The sequence below is a fragment of the Protopterus annectens genome, chromosome 10.part0, assembly GCF_019279795.1.
Source record: "Protopterus annectens isolate FY-2018-M chromosome 10.part0, PAN1.0, whole genome shotgun sequence".
NCBI lineage: Eukaryota > Metazoa > Chordata > Ceratodontiformes > Protopteridae > Protopterus > Protopterus annectens.
Genome location: NC_056744.1, coordinates 1,385,042,916 through 1,385,059,334, shown reverse-complemented (window position 1 = coordinate 1,385,059,334; position 16,419 = coordinate 1,385,042,916). Strand labels below are relative to the sequence as shown.

General features: G+C 42.1%; 1 protein-coding gene across 4 annotated transcripts in view; it reads left to right on the top strand.

Moving 5' to 3' along the window:
* The window catches only part of ZNHIT6 (zinc finger HIT-type containing 6), a gene marked incomplete at its 5' end in the record, with an annotated part of 1,270,195 nt that overhangs the window by 907,643 nt on the left and 346,133 nt on the right, over positions 1-16,419 (top strand). For all 4 annotated transcript variants that reach the window (XM_044086022.1, XM_044086023.1, XM_044086024.1 and 1 more), the window contains 1 exon segment: positions 6,301-6,366. In XM_044086022.1, the coding sequence (XP_043941957.1) occupies positions 6,301-6,366 (66 nt within the window).

Here is a 16,419-nt window from a genome sequence, read left to right as displayed (position 1 = left end):
GAAGTGTGTAAAAAAATCTTAAACTTGGAGCTTAAAGTTCCCTTTATTCTGGATCCAAAATACTGTGAATGGTTGGACTGAGTTTTATTGAATTATAAAGGTTATTGTTTTACTACATTCACAGAGGTGTGAGATTAGTACTAGGGAGTTGTCTATTTTCTGACCAGATCTCTAGAACAGTGAGATGTCCATCAGAAAAGACATCAAGCAACACACTTGCCTATAAAGGGGAATGTAACTCATGGCATCTTTGGCTGCCTTTTTTGCTGCTGAGGTGATCTACTTTATCCAAGTTTGTCAGCCCAATTACAGGTAAAGACTGAAAGAGCAGTAGGTGCCCATTGGTATGTTTTTTCTTTTTTTTTTTTTAATTCCAGTTATTATAGTGCTATTTAGTGTTTACTGCCAAGTGAATTTTAATTGTTATTTTGGGGCTTCAGTGAGGTAATATCCCCAGAAAGTAAAAAACTAGTGTGCATGTGGGAGGAGACAGCCATACCCTAAGGACTATCATTTACAGTGTCTGTTTCATCTTGCAGAATAGCATGATGCAACCATTTTTGAACATTTTAAGACTTTCAGCAGCAAAGCCTTTTTATGCTGGGAGAATATACTGGCATATTCTCTCAGCTGTAATTTGCGGGCTTTCCTGGAACTGTGAATCCCGCAGACTTGTCTAATCAGGTCTTGTGGCAATGGAGCAACCCCTGGTGACGGATGTTTTTACTTCAGAGGAAAGTGTAGTCTTTTCCCTCTTCTGCCTGGTTCAGCAAGGTAGGGGGAGTTGTTATTAGATGTCTTTTGTCCTTCGTGATGGGAGAGGCTCTGCATGCTTTTTCACCCTCCCTTCTGTTTCCATGAAAGAAAGTCCAAGACTCATCCTCTCATCCTCTGTTGGCTGAGAAGGGTGTCGTCCTTTGTAATGTAGGAGTCCATCCCTGTATCAGCCATATGAGTGTCTTTTTTGGTTGTGTTATCAGCCATCTTCCCCTTTGACTGCTTCATTAAATCCTGTTAGTTTTCTAGACCTTCTGCCAGATGTCTTGCAGATAATTTAGGCCACCAAGAAGCTTTACACTTATTAGACTTTTTCTCTTAAGCAAAGGCGGTCTTTTATTTGGGTCAAAAGTATCATGTTCAGCCCCATGTAGTGAGTTTGTGGAGTGATTCTGTCTTGCATCAGTCATCTGCTTTGATTTCCCTGTCATTTATTCCATGGCCAATGTACAGGCTTCCATCATTTCAAGGCATTGTGACAGTGTGAGCTGCAGAACAGTGTCTAAGTAAAGGCTTGATGATTGGTTCATCAGATATATTCTACACTTCTGCCCTCCTATGAAGAACCCATGTCCACATTGAACCTTGATTGATTGATATGCTAGCCTATCCCTTGTTTTACTCTTAAGTTAATCTCTTGGAGAACACCATTTGCCTCTGTCAAACAGTCTTGGAGTTGCAGGCTGTTATTTGCAGGGAACCCCATTTAGTATGTCACAGGAACAGGGTGCCCATAAAGACCAAGCCAAATTTCATACTAAAAGTAGTTTTGAAACTGTCTCTAAACCAGTCCATTCATCTGTCCACTTTATTAACCAGGTTAATTATTTAGGTGAGAGCCAGCCCTGTATCATCAGTTCACTTTTTACATGAAAAGGAGGCAGAAGTTTGGGGAAATGAATCTGATTTTCATCAAGTAAGAATATGCCCAGTGCAAGCATTTGTGCTAATCCGTAGAACACAGTTCCAACAGCTGGGATTCCACTGATACTTTGCTTCAGGATTTGGTCTTCTGTGTTTTTTTTCCCAGTCTTTCTAGTTGATATTTCCTCAGATGTGTGTTTGTCCTGACGTGGGATTCTCCATACCTGTGGCCAACAGTACAAGTCCCATTAAAGTAAGGTGTGTGCTTACTGTTTCAATTGAGCTGCAGGAAGGCTCTCTGCAGTGGGTCTTTACTATCCCTGTGCAGACTATTGTAGACTAAATGGTACTGCCTGCTCCTTGTATAGATGTTTACCCTTGTAAGTTTAACAATATAATCTTAAAATTTGCATAAAACTGTAAAATTTGAACAAAGTGATTTTGCGGGAGCACTCTTCATAGGATCATAAGAGGTTTACTATCAAATGTGTGAAACTCACATTACCATCATTCATATGGTTAAGGGTAAAGATGAAAAAGTTTAAAATTGCAAATGAAAATCCCATCGCCTCCAAAACGGCGACACGTAGCTTGCGTTCGTGGTTTTGAGCTTCGCTGTTTACAATTGGATTGTGCTATAGTGGGAATTGGGAAAATTAACCTTTTTCTCTCTGTAGTGCAGTCTCTGAGTTAGAATATATAATTAGCAGGGGGTGTGGGGGGTCCAGGGGAGCTTGCCCTCCTGCAAATCAGTGTAAATGTGTATAACTTCTGAACAGTGTTTTTACCAGGTGGTGAGCTGTAAAAATAATGTCAAATGTTGATTCCTGACTTTTGAACGTTTCGACGGTCAGAGCAGTCAGCATAACAGTTTCCGATGTTGTGGGTCAGTGATGTGAACATTCGTAAATAAGTTTTTCATGATTTTGATAGTAAACCATCATAGGATCATAGGAAGTTACTAGGCTAATGGCCCTATTGCCATTGCAAGCCTAGCCAAGTTCTACCCTTATTTCTACGTTTAGCACCTATTTCCGCTGTGCAAGAGGGACACAGGTGAATTTACGGTTACCCAGCCAATCGTCCAAATTGCGTTTGAAGAGGGACAATGAGGTGCTCTGTTTGACTTGAAGGGGGAGTCTGTTCCAAAGGTGTGGTAACCTCTGGGAGACAAATCTGTCCCTACAGCAGGTTCTATTAATGTCACATACCAGGTTAAGGTAACATGTAACCCATGTACCAATTGACTTGCGAATATGCAGCATTTCCAGTAAAGCAGGGTCAGAGATTGCCTTTTATGCAAGGCAGAGATTGGCTCTGAGTAGTCTGTATGAAACAGAATAAAGTGACAGTGATTTCATATGATCCACATAGGACAGATGTTGAAGACCTTGAATTTTCCTTGTGAGGAACCTTTCTGGTCTCTCCAGTTGCTGCAGGTGCTGGGAAAGGTGCATACCAAAAGGGGAACTGTACTCAATTGTTGGCCTGATGAAGGAAGAGTACAGGGATGTTGTAACTTATTTTTTTCTGGTGGTAATGCCCTTACTTATGAGATGAGCAATATAGAATGCCCTTCTTACCACTGTGAAGACATGGTAGTTAAAGTTAAGGTTGCTGTCAACCTGTGTGCCCAGGTCTCACCACTGAGTATGTACTCAAGGTGTTGCAGTTGATGTGGTAGTTAGCAGGAACATCACTCTTACCGAAAGGGATGATGATACATTTTTTTGCATTGAGTTTAAGGCCATGACTTTGGTACCAATCATTTGTTTGTGTAAGACTGTCTTGTAGGATGTTGACATCATTTGGACATTCTATGACGTTTCCCAGTTTGCAGTCATCAGCAAACTTTGTCAGCCATAGACCTTTAGTTTTAGCTTGTACTTCAGAGAAATAGATTCCAAACAGTAGCGGTCCCAGGACTGATCCCTGTGGAACACCTTTGGTTACAGGTCTGCTGTTGGAGGTGGATTCCCCTATTTTGACTATATAGTTTCTATCAGTGAGACAGTTAAATACCCATCTAATGATGTAAGGGTTAATACCTAGCTGGGTGTGTTTGTCAACGATGCTTGAGTAGGGGATAGTATCAAACAACTTGGTTAAGTCTAGGTGGGCTGTATGCACAGATTTCCCTCGTCCAGGGCCTTGGTGACTGTCTCGAAGAAGTCCACCATGTTTAACAGGCATAATCTCCCTTTGACAAATCCAGACCGAGTAGGATCCAGTGTTTGGAGATTACCTATATCTTTGCTGATAGGGTCCATGATTATTCACACTATGGGCTTAAAGATGAGGCTGGTCAGGCTTAATAGGTCAGTAGTTCCCAGTGTCAGTGGAAGCACGGACTTTGTACAAGGAAGTAACAGTGTCTGTTTTACATTCAGCTGGGATGAAGCTGGTGCTTAGACTATGATTGAAAAGAGTACCCAATGGTGTTGCTAATTCTTGTTGGAGCCCATGTAAGACGCAGCCTGGGATGTTGTCAGGTCCCATAGATGCTGTGTTTTTGGCCTTAGAGAGGGCATTTAATACCTGTTCTTTAGAGATACAAGGTATGGGGCAGGTGGTGGGGTTGTCATGGGGTACATGTTCTACTTGATTTTTAATAGTGTGCTCACCCTTATTTGTTATTAATCACCTGGGGCACTTAAGCCTAAGCGTCCCATTTGTATCATCATATGACATCAGGCCTAAGCGTCCCACTTGTATCATCATATGACATCATAATGTACAATAGTCATAGACACACTTGTCCAGAGTATGACAGAGTTTGGCCTATAAGCACTTTAAATCACTATATAACCAGGACATGCAACAGGCATTGACACCAAATTTAAGAGAAAGGACAATTTAATGAATATATGCTTAGCACCTGTGTCCAAGAATCATTAAAATGTACTTCATAAGAGCAGTTAGGCTCCCTGGCAACCCTTTTATAAAACATGTTGTTCGTCACATGACACAAAATTAGTGTCAGAAGGCAAACATTTATAAAGATAGTGATTATTTACAAATACGTATAAAAAAATGTGCATATATAATGCATTATATATATATATATATATATATATATATATATATATATATATATATATATATATATATATATATATTCACTTCAGAAGCTCGAAGTGATGAAATCTCGAATTTCAGTATCTCGAGCCCAAGAAGTGGAATCCACAGAACAACAAAAATTAAAAACTAAATTCAAAACCTCGAATACCGGAAGTTTTGAATTTTGCGGTTTTACTACACACACACACACACACACACACACACACACACACACACACACACACACACACAATCGCTCTAATACACGAAAGCTGCACCCCCACACCCCGTTACTTAAATATTCTCTCTCCAAAGTCGCACTACATACACAAACACGCAAAACACCACCACACAAGGTACTTTCTCTTCGCATACACATCATAGCAGCAAACCACACTGACCCACACCACAGCCCCTACCCAAACCCCTTAACACACACACTCTTCTCTAAATACATAACCATAGCAGAACTTTAGAAGCGCGAAATTCAAAACCTTCGAGGTTTTGAATTTCGCTCTTCTAAACTTTCGCTGTTATGTGGATTCGGCTTCTTGGGCTCGAAATACTGAAATTCGAGATTTCAGTATTTCGAGCTTCTGAACGGAACCCATTTTATATATATATATATATATATATATATATATATATATATATATATATATATATATATTTATAATGTTCAAGGAAAAGAATTAGTGTACTAACATATAGATATGTTTAATTTATTATTTATGTTTTATAATCTAGCTGCTCTCAATTTCAATACACTTCCTATAGAAAGGTTTCCATTTAGCCTTGTTCATCCAGCCAGATAACAAAGTGTCTCAAGTGTTGTGTGGTTTCTTTGTATCTCTTGTTATTGAGGACTGTGTGTCAATCTTTTGGTATGGCGCAGAGTTTTTGCTTTTTTTGCAAATAACATTGGTTTAGTTTTTTTGGGGGACCGTTTAGTTTTTGTGTTAGCCAATTCAAAAGTTATAAAAGGTCTTCCTTAGGTTCTTTTTGATTAAGATGTGAGAGAAATTGGATTTAATACCGTATCATCTGCATATAGGAATGGGTAGGATGTCACTTGAAAACTAAGGCCTTCCAGCCACTGCACTCTGTGTAGAATTACTGACATACTCCACTGTAGAGGCATCCAAGGATCTCTGGGGTAAAACTGGGTTGGATTGCATGGCCAGGCTTGTAAAGACCTTGGCGGTCATTAACCTAATATAAACCTATGAATTTCTGATTTAGATTTGGATTGTTTCATACTAGTGATTTATTGTAACCTAGATATCACTTGTCTATAAAGTTTTTGAATGTGCTGAAGTTTTGATTGTTATAGTTTTCACCAGTATTAGTATCTCTTTCTTGGAAAATTCAGAGTTGGTGTCTGCTATTACATATTTTGTGAAGGGTTCATATCAGTCCACATTCAGTAGAGGCGTAAGCGTGGGACCTGTGTTAGCTGACAAGGCAGCTACATCACAGATATCTGGCCTGATATGCTGTTCTATTTGTTTGAAACCTGTCCATGTGACTTTTCCTTTGAGGATCATCTGTTGCAGTAATTGCACCATTGTGACTAAACTTTTTTTCCATTGTCTCTAGGGCCTCCACCCACATTCCACAATTATCAGAACTGGTCAGTGCCACCGTCCCAAATGGCAGGAGCAGGTAAGGAATACAAATATCTGCATGTGTGCTTATGTGTTTGTGTGTTGAAGGTGAAAGTCCTTAATTCAGAGCCACTTATTTGCTGGAATTATTCACTAAGACTGCTGTTACAATAAAATGTTTATTTTATAATTTATTCTCTGAAGAATAAGATATCCTTTAGTGCAATTACTGGTGATGTTTAGTGACTACATCATTCAGTGTTTTGCTTATGATTGACATCATTTAGTTTATATCCTTTGCAGTTTTTTGCTAATGTTTAAGATTTGTTTTTTTGGGTTAATTAAATTGAGCCATGTGTGTTTTCTAGTCCCCTTCCCCTATGACTAGTACTAAGCATGTGTTTTCTAGTTCCATTCCCCTATGACTAGTACTAAGCATGATCCATAGCGACTTAGCAGCAAGTATCCAATGCTTCTTAAAGGTGCTCAACATTTTTTTTTTTTTTTTTTTTTTACAGCAAGTCAATGTTGGAACCTCAAGGTGCCCAGAGTTAGTCCTTTGCCATGCACACTTTCACAGACTGTGTTTCTGTTGCTGAAAGCTGATGTTTCTTTTTTTTGGCTGCTAATAATGACCTCTGTCCCATTACTGTATTCCCACAGTTGCAACCTGCCCCACATGACATTATAGGGCTGAAGCATGTAAATAGATCATAACTGGATATACCCATACACCTCAGCATCTATAACAGTACACAGCCTAATATATATTTGTGCTGACAGCAGCTATCAGATGCACATATTTCTGAAAAGATTCATCTTCAGATATAAATAAGAGCCTTAGTTTGATATTGATTATGTGAGATGCTATAGAATTTGAACCACAATATAAATCAATGTCTTTGTATCTGAAGATAAAACTTAATTCTTGTTTATATAACACAGTTTGCTGCTGTATGTAAAATACTAACAAGTACCTCACGTGACTTCATTCCATGGGTTTTCTGCATAGTGGTAGCATTTGGGGACAAATATACATTTGTAATGTTTTACAGAATAAACTATAACCATCATTAGTGATGTAACAGCTAGTGAATATAATTAATAAAGGTGTCTTGAATTATGTTGTGTACTCTTCAAGGTTTACTTTATACTGTGGTGGTGGTGCTGCAGTAGCGTTGTCGCCTCACAGTAAGACGTTGTCCTGTTCGATTCTCAGCTAGAGCGTCTTCTGTGTGGAGACATGTATGAATGGGCATACCTTCGTTGAAGGTTGTGCATCAGGGCCAGCAACTCAGCATGTAAAAATCTACTGCCAGTCATTAGCGGACCGGAGTTCCGCTGTGGCGACACCTAACAGGGAAAAGCCGAAAGACACAACAACTCTTTAAGGTTTACTTTGAATCGGGTATGATGACATTTTACATATTGCAGCTTACCTTGCTGCTTCTGTGTGAAGTAGTGCTTATTTGTGAAGTACTTTATGTTAGGCAGAGTGTTATACTTTTCTTCAAGATCATATAAAAACACAGTGGCTTATATTATGTAGGGTGTGTAATTCAATGAACTGTATAATTTCCATAAACTGTAGACTTCTTGATACGGCTAAGCAAGAATCAGATTATATTTATTCATGTCCATACTGGTGTTACGGCAATGGTTTTGCAATGCATAACTGTTGTTTTTTTTCCATTATGTTCATGTGCTTCTCGGAACTGAATGACATAATATGTGAGTTCATGCTTTTTGCAGTAATTCCTGTCCTGATCTGCTAGAAAGTCTTGCTGGAGTAGTTTATGACAGCTAGTTAGAAAATTCTAGTGTTCTTGGGGTCAGATCTTTGATTTTTGAATGAGAGTACATTTAATGGCTGCTGCTTCTTGGCATTCAGCTGCATTTAGTTTCTGTTTCTTCCTGGCAATTGGATTATCCTGTTTACATTCTGAAAATATAGGCTGGAATGGGGTTGACCATTTAACAAGTATTGAGTACGTGTAAATGAAATGCATCTTGCAAGACTGTCCCATTTCTCATCAGCTGCTTAAAAGAATTCCTACCATTATCTGTCATTGTCTTCCATAAAGTAAACTGATGCAGAAAACTTCCATTTATATTGACTGATACCAAATCACCTCTCACATCATAACTCATCACAGCTGCAACTCATTGAAACAGTGAGTCTTAAATATTCTTTTTTTCTCCCCCGTTTGTTGTACTGTGTGATCTGTAGTTTATGCTAAGTTCAGAATCATGTGAAAATATGTGAAAGAAGCCTGAGGAGCATTGAGTTATCCTTCCCTTGGACCCAGTGATTCAGGAAATCATCGGGACAGCCTGGAGTCACCCTGACTTTCTGTTCACCTGAGAGAAAGGCAGACATCCTTTACAGTATTTACCAGAATGGGAAGAGCAGCTAAACATCTCAGTGCTGACACCTTTTTGATGTCTTCTGTTCAGCAAAAGTTCCAGAGAGAACAGCATTTTCTCCACGCGACCAGGTAAGGCGTCTGGAGTATTGGACAGATGTAGCAAAAAAGTTAACTCCTCTGTCACATTGAGTCTCGAGCACCTTTGTCAACTGGTCTTATAGTTAAGTGCTGTGCTCTAGTTAATTGGTTTAGGGCTTCAGATTCATTAAAATTCAAGTTATAATAGCACCACTTTGTGACATAAATACAACCTCTCAAATCATCCTCACATAAATTGATAAAAGCTTCTAAAGCTGGTAAAAATCAGGCGTAAAAACACTAGGCTTCTTAAAGCAATTATACATTAAAAACTTCTCAGGAAAAGCTACACTAACCATAGTGTTTCTTGCAAATAATTTCATATTCAATGTAGTTCCTGTTAAATCAGCCTTTGTGGCCAGAATAAAAGATAAGTTTGTATTTAACACAGCAATCTGTTCATCAGTCAAAGCAAATGATGACAGATTAAAAACGAAGTCACCTGTTTGCAGTTTCTTGTTTCTGGTCCTTTCCGTTTCATTAAGTTGTCCGAGCCTATCCTGACCCTATGCAGCACAGTCAAAGCTCAGCTAGATAAAATGGTGCAAAAAGCTGTGATTTGTCCAGTTGATGAACTGACTGAATGGGTATCTTCCATGGTGGTAGCTCATAAGAAAAGCTCAGATGACATCAGAATATGTATTGATCCATGCGATTTGAATAAGGTGCTGAAAAGACCTCATCATCTAATGCATACAGTCAAATAAGTCACTGCTCTTATGCCAAATACCACAGTTTTTTCTGTCCTAGATGCAAAGAGGTCATTTTGGTAAATTTTGCTTGACAAGAAATCTTTGTTGCTAACCATTTTCAGTACTCCGTTTGGAAAGTACAGATTTCTAAGAATGCCATTTGGGATAAATTCTGCAAGTGACATCTTTCAGCATGCAGTGGAGCAAATTTTTTCTGGGTATCCCTGTGCTATTATAGTAGATGACATACTAGTAAGAGGTAATGGTGAATCTGAGCATGACAGAAACCCGAGAACAATTCTGGAAAGAGCATACCAAGTGAATTTTAAGCTAAATCCTCAGAAATGCAAATTCAGGCTACGAGAAGTCATTTATGTTGGTCATTTATTCACTAGTTCAGGCTTAAAACCAAACCCTTCTAAGCAAACCGCTATTTTTGAGATGCCAGCTCCAGACAATGGTCAAGCCCTGCAACGTTTACTTGGCATGGTTAACTACCTAGGCAAGTTCATTCCAGACTTGAGTCAAATATCAGCACCACTCAGAGAGCTAACACATAAAGATGTATCCTGGTCACGATTAGAGCAACACCACAGAGCATTTGATGGCCTGAAACGGAGAATTGCCAGTCCATCAACTCTCAGATACTATGATGTTCACAAGCCAGTTAATCTTTTATGTGACGCTTCAAAGTTTCATCATTCTACAAGAAGATCAACCTGTTGCCTATGCGTACAAAGCTGTAACCCAAACTGAAATGTAGTACACTCAGATAGAGAGAGAACTCTTGGCAGTTGTGTTTGCATGTTCAAGTTCCATGATTGTGTTTATGGTAAACCTATCCAGATTGAAACAGACCATCAACCTCTAGTCACTATATTGAGAAAACCTATGCATAGAGCTCCAGCCAGATTGCAACACATGATGTTGAGATTGCAAAAGTATAAATGTTGTGTTGTCCCCATCTCGCCTCCATTCTTGCTGGTTGGGTTCGAAGCTGATCCTTGGCTCTGACTCGGCTGTATACTATAGCTCGAGAGCTTTTTACTGGCTCGAGGTACCCCCTATCCCAACATGCCTAGCGGTAGTTACCCAGATATCTTTTGACGCTTGCAGCGTCGAGCTTGCTCATACTAGCTCAGGCTAAGTATTTTCTTCTTCTTCACATCTTCTTTTTTCAGCTTTTCTCAATTAGGGGTTGCCACAGTGGAACTCCGGTCCGCTAATGATTGGCAGGAGATTTTTATGGCGCCAAGGTGTCAGCTCAACGCCCAACCTTCAACGAAGGCATGCCCATTCACGCATGTCTTTCGAATGCCACTCGACCTTGGGGAGGACATGCAGACTCCACACAGAAGGTGCTCCAGCCAAGAATCGAACGGGAGATCCTCTTGCTGTGAGGCGACAACGCTACTGCTGCACCACCACGGCTTTTTTTCTTCTTGATATATTTCCAATAATTTTTTGGATTCAGATAGCTAATTTCTGTTAGTTTAGTGTTAGAGTGTGTTTCATCTTAGGCTAGCGCTTTTCTAACCTTTCCGCTGCTGCCTTTTGTTGTTGTTGTGGCTGTTGCTTTCCTTTAGGCCTACCTTGTTCCCTCGAACCCATTTGACTTAGAGGGTTCTCTGTTCCCTTTCTTTCAGCCCCGTCTTAGTTTAAGGGCCTTTTTTTCTTCATTTCCCTTTCTCTTTTTCCTTATAGGAGCAGCTGTTTAAGTTAGAGGCTCTCCTGGGTTGGGGAAGTTGCCGTTTAACTTAGAGGCTCTTCCCTCCTTTCTATTTTCCTGTTTAAAAAAAAAAAAAGTTCAAAGTTCATTTTAATGTTGTTGTTTTTTCTCTTTGGTACTGTTGTGGTTATTGCTAGCATGTCTAAAGATCCTAAAGAGTCAAAACCTTCGGGTTTTAAAAAGTGTGATGCGTGCTGTCAGAAGATGTTCCTTATGGACGGGCACATCAGCTGTGTCTATTGCTTAGGGGCTGTACACCTGCAGGACTCGTGTTCTGTATGCCATGCTTTTAGTTCTCGGGTCCTGCAGGAGAGAAAAAATAAGTTGATTTTGCAAGGCTTATTAAAGACCCCCTTTGATGTTTCTACTGAGGGTTCTCAGCCAGTAAAAAAACAGGAAAAGTCCACTAAGACATTGTCTTCGTCGACTCTGACTTCAGAGCCATCTAAATCTAAGGACAAACCTGCGAATTTGTCGGATCTGAGTGTCAGTTCCAGCAAAGCTCTTTCTCCGGCAGCTTCATCGGTGGTTTCGGAGCCAGTCAGGACTCACAAGAAAACCAGGTTTCCCTCTCTGGAGACGGTGCGGTCTGTTCCACAGTCCTCGCTGTTGCAATCTGTGGCAGCCGGTCATCAGTCTTCCTCTCATTCCTCTCGATAGTACAGGAGTCTTTCACATGATGATGTGGAGAGGGTGGTGAAGAGGCTTCCCTCTCGGGGCTTTGGCGCAGGTGAGCTCGGCCCCTACATCGGCCTCTGAGCCATTGCCCTTGGTTCAAAGATCTCCAGGCTCTTTGGAGCCAGGGACGCTTTCAGGCCAGGACTGCAGTGCCTTCAAGGTGATGGGCGTGCTGTTCTCTGAGACTGCTCCACCCTCTGCTCCATTGGCTCCTATTCCTTCGGTGCCCGAGTCTGCCTTCAATTCCGCCCCCAGGCGTAGGGAACCCATGATCCAGGATACCCCATTGGGCGACCCCACCTTTTCTGAAACCTCCCCTGAGTACCCCTCGGGGGAGGTCTCTCAGAAGAGAAAATGCAAGAGGAAGCATTTGGACTCCCCTGAGTTTCTCACTTCAGACATAGGCTTGGAGGACACAGAAGGGTCCCCACGGTCCCCCTCTGAGGATGTCTCTTTCTCAGACATCCTAGAAATCCTTAGCCAGAGAGATGGCTGGAAATCCCTTGCCCCTTCTGAGGACGAGTCTGTGTACCTCGATGCATTTGGTTCCCGACCCTCCACCTCTTGGGTGTCTCCGCCTTTCGACCCTCTGTTGGCCTTAGTGAGTCGGAAGGAGTAGAGCTCCCCAGAGACTGTGGAACCAGTTCTGAGGAGGCCCAATAAATTCACAACTGCTCCAGAGGATAGGTCTTTTCTATCTAAGGGTGTGCCTGTTGATGCTATGGCGGTGGCGGCAGCCACCAAGAATGAACTAGAGGAGACTTCTTCTGTCCATCCGCCGAACAAAGAGTATCATAAGATGGACAGGTATGGGAAGCGTATGTTTGCTTCAATGGCCTTTACTCTCAGGTTGCTGTGTTATTTGTCCCACTTTACACGCCTTCAAAAGGATCTCCTAAAGGAACTAGGAGATGCCCTACAGGATCCTACAGCTGAATGAGCTGCGAGCAAGGTGGCTTTACAGCTTGTGACCTTGACATCTGTAGTGAACTTCTCCATGCGGCTGATCTCTTACTAAGCAGATGGAGTGAGTAGGGCATCAGGCACAGGAGTTGCTTTGCGTAGACACTCCTGGATGCGCCTTTGTCAATTTGCATAGCCCTTCAAGTCCTCCTTTACCAACACCCCCTTTGATGGCTCATCTCTGGTCGGGCCTCGGGTAAAAGAGACTCTTACCAGATGTGAATGGGATGGCAAAACTCTCTCTGTCGTGGGAGTATGTTTTTCCGCTCCCTCTAGACCTTACTCTAAGGATCAGAATAGCGGGAAGATGTGGTTAAGAAAAAAATCCCAGGGAGTTTCGCCTGACACACATGGAGATTTTTCTCCCAGGGGCAAGGGGGGAAATAATAACTGGAAACGCTGATCCCGCGGCAGGTCTGCAGAATCAGGCCAACAGAGATGCCTTCTCTGGCAGGCCATTCCAGCACTCCTGAAAGGAGGCCTGACTGTCTGCCTCTGGAGGCAGTCGGGGGCAGATGATCCCAGTACCCAAAAGCCTGGCAAACAATCATGGAAGATACATGGGTACTGTCAATAATATCCAGGGGTTACAAAATTCCTTTCTCCCAACCACCCCCTACAACAAATCAGCTCTCAATCCGAGATGTTCCACCCAGTCTTCGGGATCAGGCAAACCTAGAAGTTCAAAGGTTGCTAGAAAAAGCCATCCAAGAAGTCCCCGCAGACCAAATCGAATCTGGCACTTACTCAAGGTTCTTTTTAAATTCGAAAAAGACAGGGGACTGGAGGCCCATTTTGGATCTCGGCAAACTCAACAAATCAGTCAAGAAAACAAAGTTCCAGATGGTAACACTGCAGTCCGTTCTTCCCTTTTTGGGTCAGGACAATTGGATGTGCTCCATCTATCTAAAGGATGCGTACTACCGTATAGAAATGGACAGGCAGTCCAGGAGGTACCTACACTTCTGGCTGGGAGACCGTCATTGCCAGTTCAGAGCTCTGCCCTTTGGTTTCACCACAGCCTCCAGGATGTTCACCAAATGCATGGTAGTAGTCATGGCTCATTGAGGCATCTAGGATTCCAGGTGTTTCCATATCTAGACAACTGGCTACTCACTGCCACCACCAAGCATCAACTGATTGAATCAAGGGACTCCACTAATCACACGTGTACACAACTAGGCATCACCATAAACTATGAAAAGTCTGCCTTGTCGCCTTGTCAGTATATTACATTTATAGGGGCAGATTTAGACACAAGGGCCATGAGAGCAAAACTTCCTCATGAAAGAGTGTTAACCATTCGTCGTCAAATTTTATTCCTCATGAAAAGAAAGAGAATATAGGCAAGATTCGTCCGCAAGGTCTTTGGTTCGATGGCTGCAGCAATTACCTTGGTCCCTATGGCGAGCTTCCACATGAGAATTCTGCAGTGTCTCCTGTTTGGCTCAGTGGTCATTCCAGGATTTACCAATGTCACATCAGATTTGGATCACTGAGTCATGCAAGGAGAATTTAACTTGGTGGCTTCACTCCCCTCTGGTATCAATGGGCAGACCATTTCTAACCCCCCCCAACCCGTAGCCACAGTGACCACAGATGCTTCCCAGATGGAGGGGGGCATTATCTGGGACAGACTGTTCAAGAGACTTAGCAAGAAAAACACGTACCACTTGCACATCAGTGTCCTAGAGATGAGAGCGTTGCTTCTGGCGTTGCAAGCACTTCAAGACTCTCTATCTATGGGGACTATAGCAATTCAGACAATATGTCGGTAGTATGGTACATCAGCAAACAGAGTGGAACCAGGTCTTGTCCCTTGTGTCGAGAGACTCTACGAGTATGGCAATGGGCGATGTCGTGGAACCAGGTCTTGTCCCTTGTGTCGAGAGACTCTACGAGTATGGCAATGGGCGATGTCTTCCCAATGCTTTCTGGTCACGACGTACATTCCAGAGGAATCCAACGTGATAGCAGACAAGCTCAGCAGGGCTATTCTGATGCCTCACGAGTGGTCCCTGAAACAAAGTTGCAGAGTTGATTTTTTGCAAATGTGGCCAGCCATGCTGCGATCTTTTCGACACATCCCATCAACAACAAATGCAGCAGCTACTTTGCCCTAGTCCCACCACTGGGACAGTCACCCAAGGACACACTGGTTCACAATTGGCCCCCAGGACTGCTTTATGCCTTTGCACCATTTCCCCTGATCCCCAAGGTTTTTCAGAAAGCACAGTCGCTGGGTTACAAGTTAATCCTCTTTAGTCCTTACTGGCCTTGACAGATTTGGTTCCCATTTCTCTGGCCTCTTCTGCAAGGGGAGCCTTGGATACTGAACCCAGTTCCAGATCTGACGCAGTTGGGTGCTCTCCACCCTTCCGTCCATACTCTCAAGCTGACGGCTTGATTTTCTCCTCTTCCGGTCTTAGCCAGGCTCCCAGATGTTTCCCCGGCAGTTCAACACATTTTGATTTCATCCCATAAACCCACTGCAAGAAAACTTTATGGTAGTAAATGGAAGAGGTTCTCTTGTTGGGCAAAACAGAATGACATTGATCCTTTTACTGCCCCCATTTCTAAGATTCTGGAATTCCTTGCTGAAACATTTGAACGAGGAGCAGCAGCAGCTACTGTCCGGGTTCAACCAGCGGCCATTTCTAATTTTTATGTAGGAGAAATGGGATCTAACATCATGTCCCACAGGCTATGAAGAGCATTCCTAAGAGGTACTACCCTCTTAAAACCTCCAATAAGAGAACCCCCCCTCTCTGGGATTTAAATCTAGTTTTAGAGACTCTCATCCCCCCCGCCCTTTGAGCCAGCTGCTTCTTGTCCATTGAAATTTCTGACATGGAAGACTTTTTTCTTAACCGCCATTAGTTCAGCTAGGAGGGTTTCAGAGTTACAGGCCTTATCTATTCGTCCCCTGTGCTTGATTTTCCACAGAGATAGAGTTTCTCTCAGAACCAATCCCTCCTTTTTACCTAAGGTGTGTTCAGAGCACAATTTAAATCAATCCATAGAGCTTCCTGTATTCTTCCCCAATTATGGCAACAAGGCAGAGTATAAGCTCCATCAACTGGACATTCATAGACAGTTATGTTTTTATTTACACAAGACCAAGGATTTCAGAAAATCTGACCAATTGTTTATATCCTTTGCAGACAACAAGAAAGGTTGTCCAGTCTCTAAAGTGACCTTATCAAAGTGGCTTTCAGACACTATCATCCATGTCTATGCTTTGCGGAATAAAGAACTTGCAGGAAAAATTAAAGGGCACTCAACTAGGGCCTTGGCTACTTCTATTGCTTTTCAAGCTAAACTGCCTTTAGATTCAAGGTAAGGATGCAGATGTCCAAATGTTATGATCAAATTGAAGTCGTGAAGAATATTTGCATAGAGCCAAGATCGTACATTGTGGAATCACAAGGAGTAGAGTTTAGGCGGAATCGGAAACATTTGATGCTGGTGTCCGAATCTATGCCACAGCACATAGCACATAGCCTGTGAGAAAGACTCTATCTCAGAGTGAGTTTGTCCAG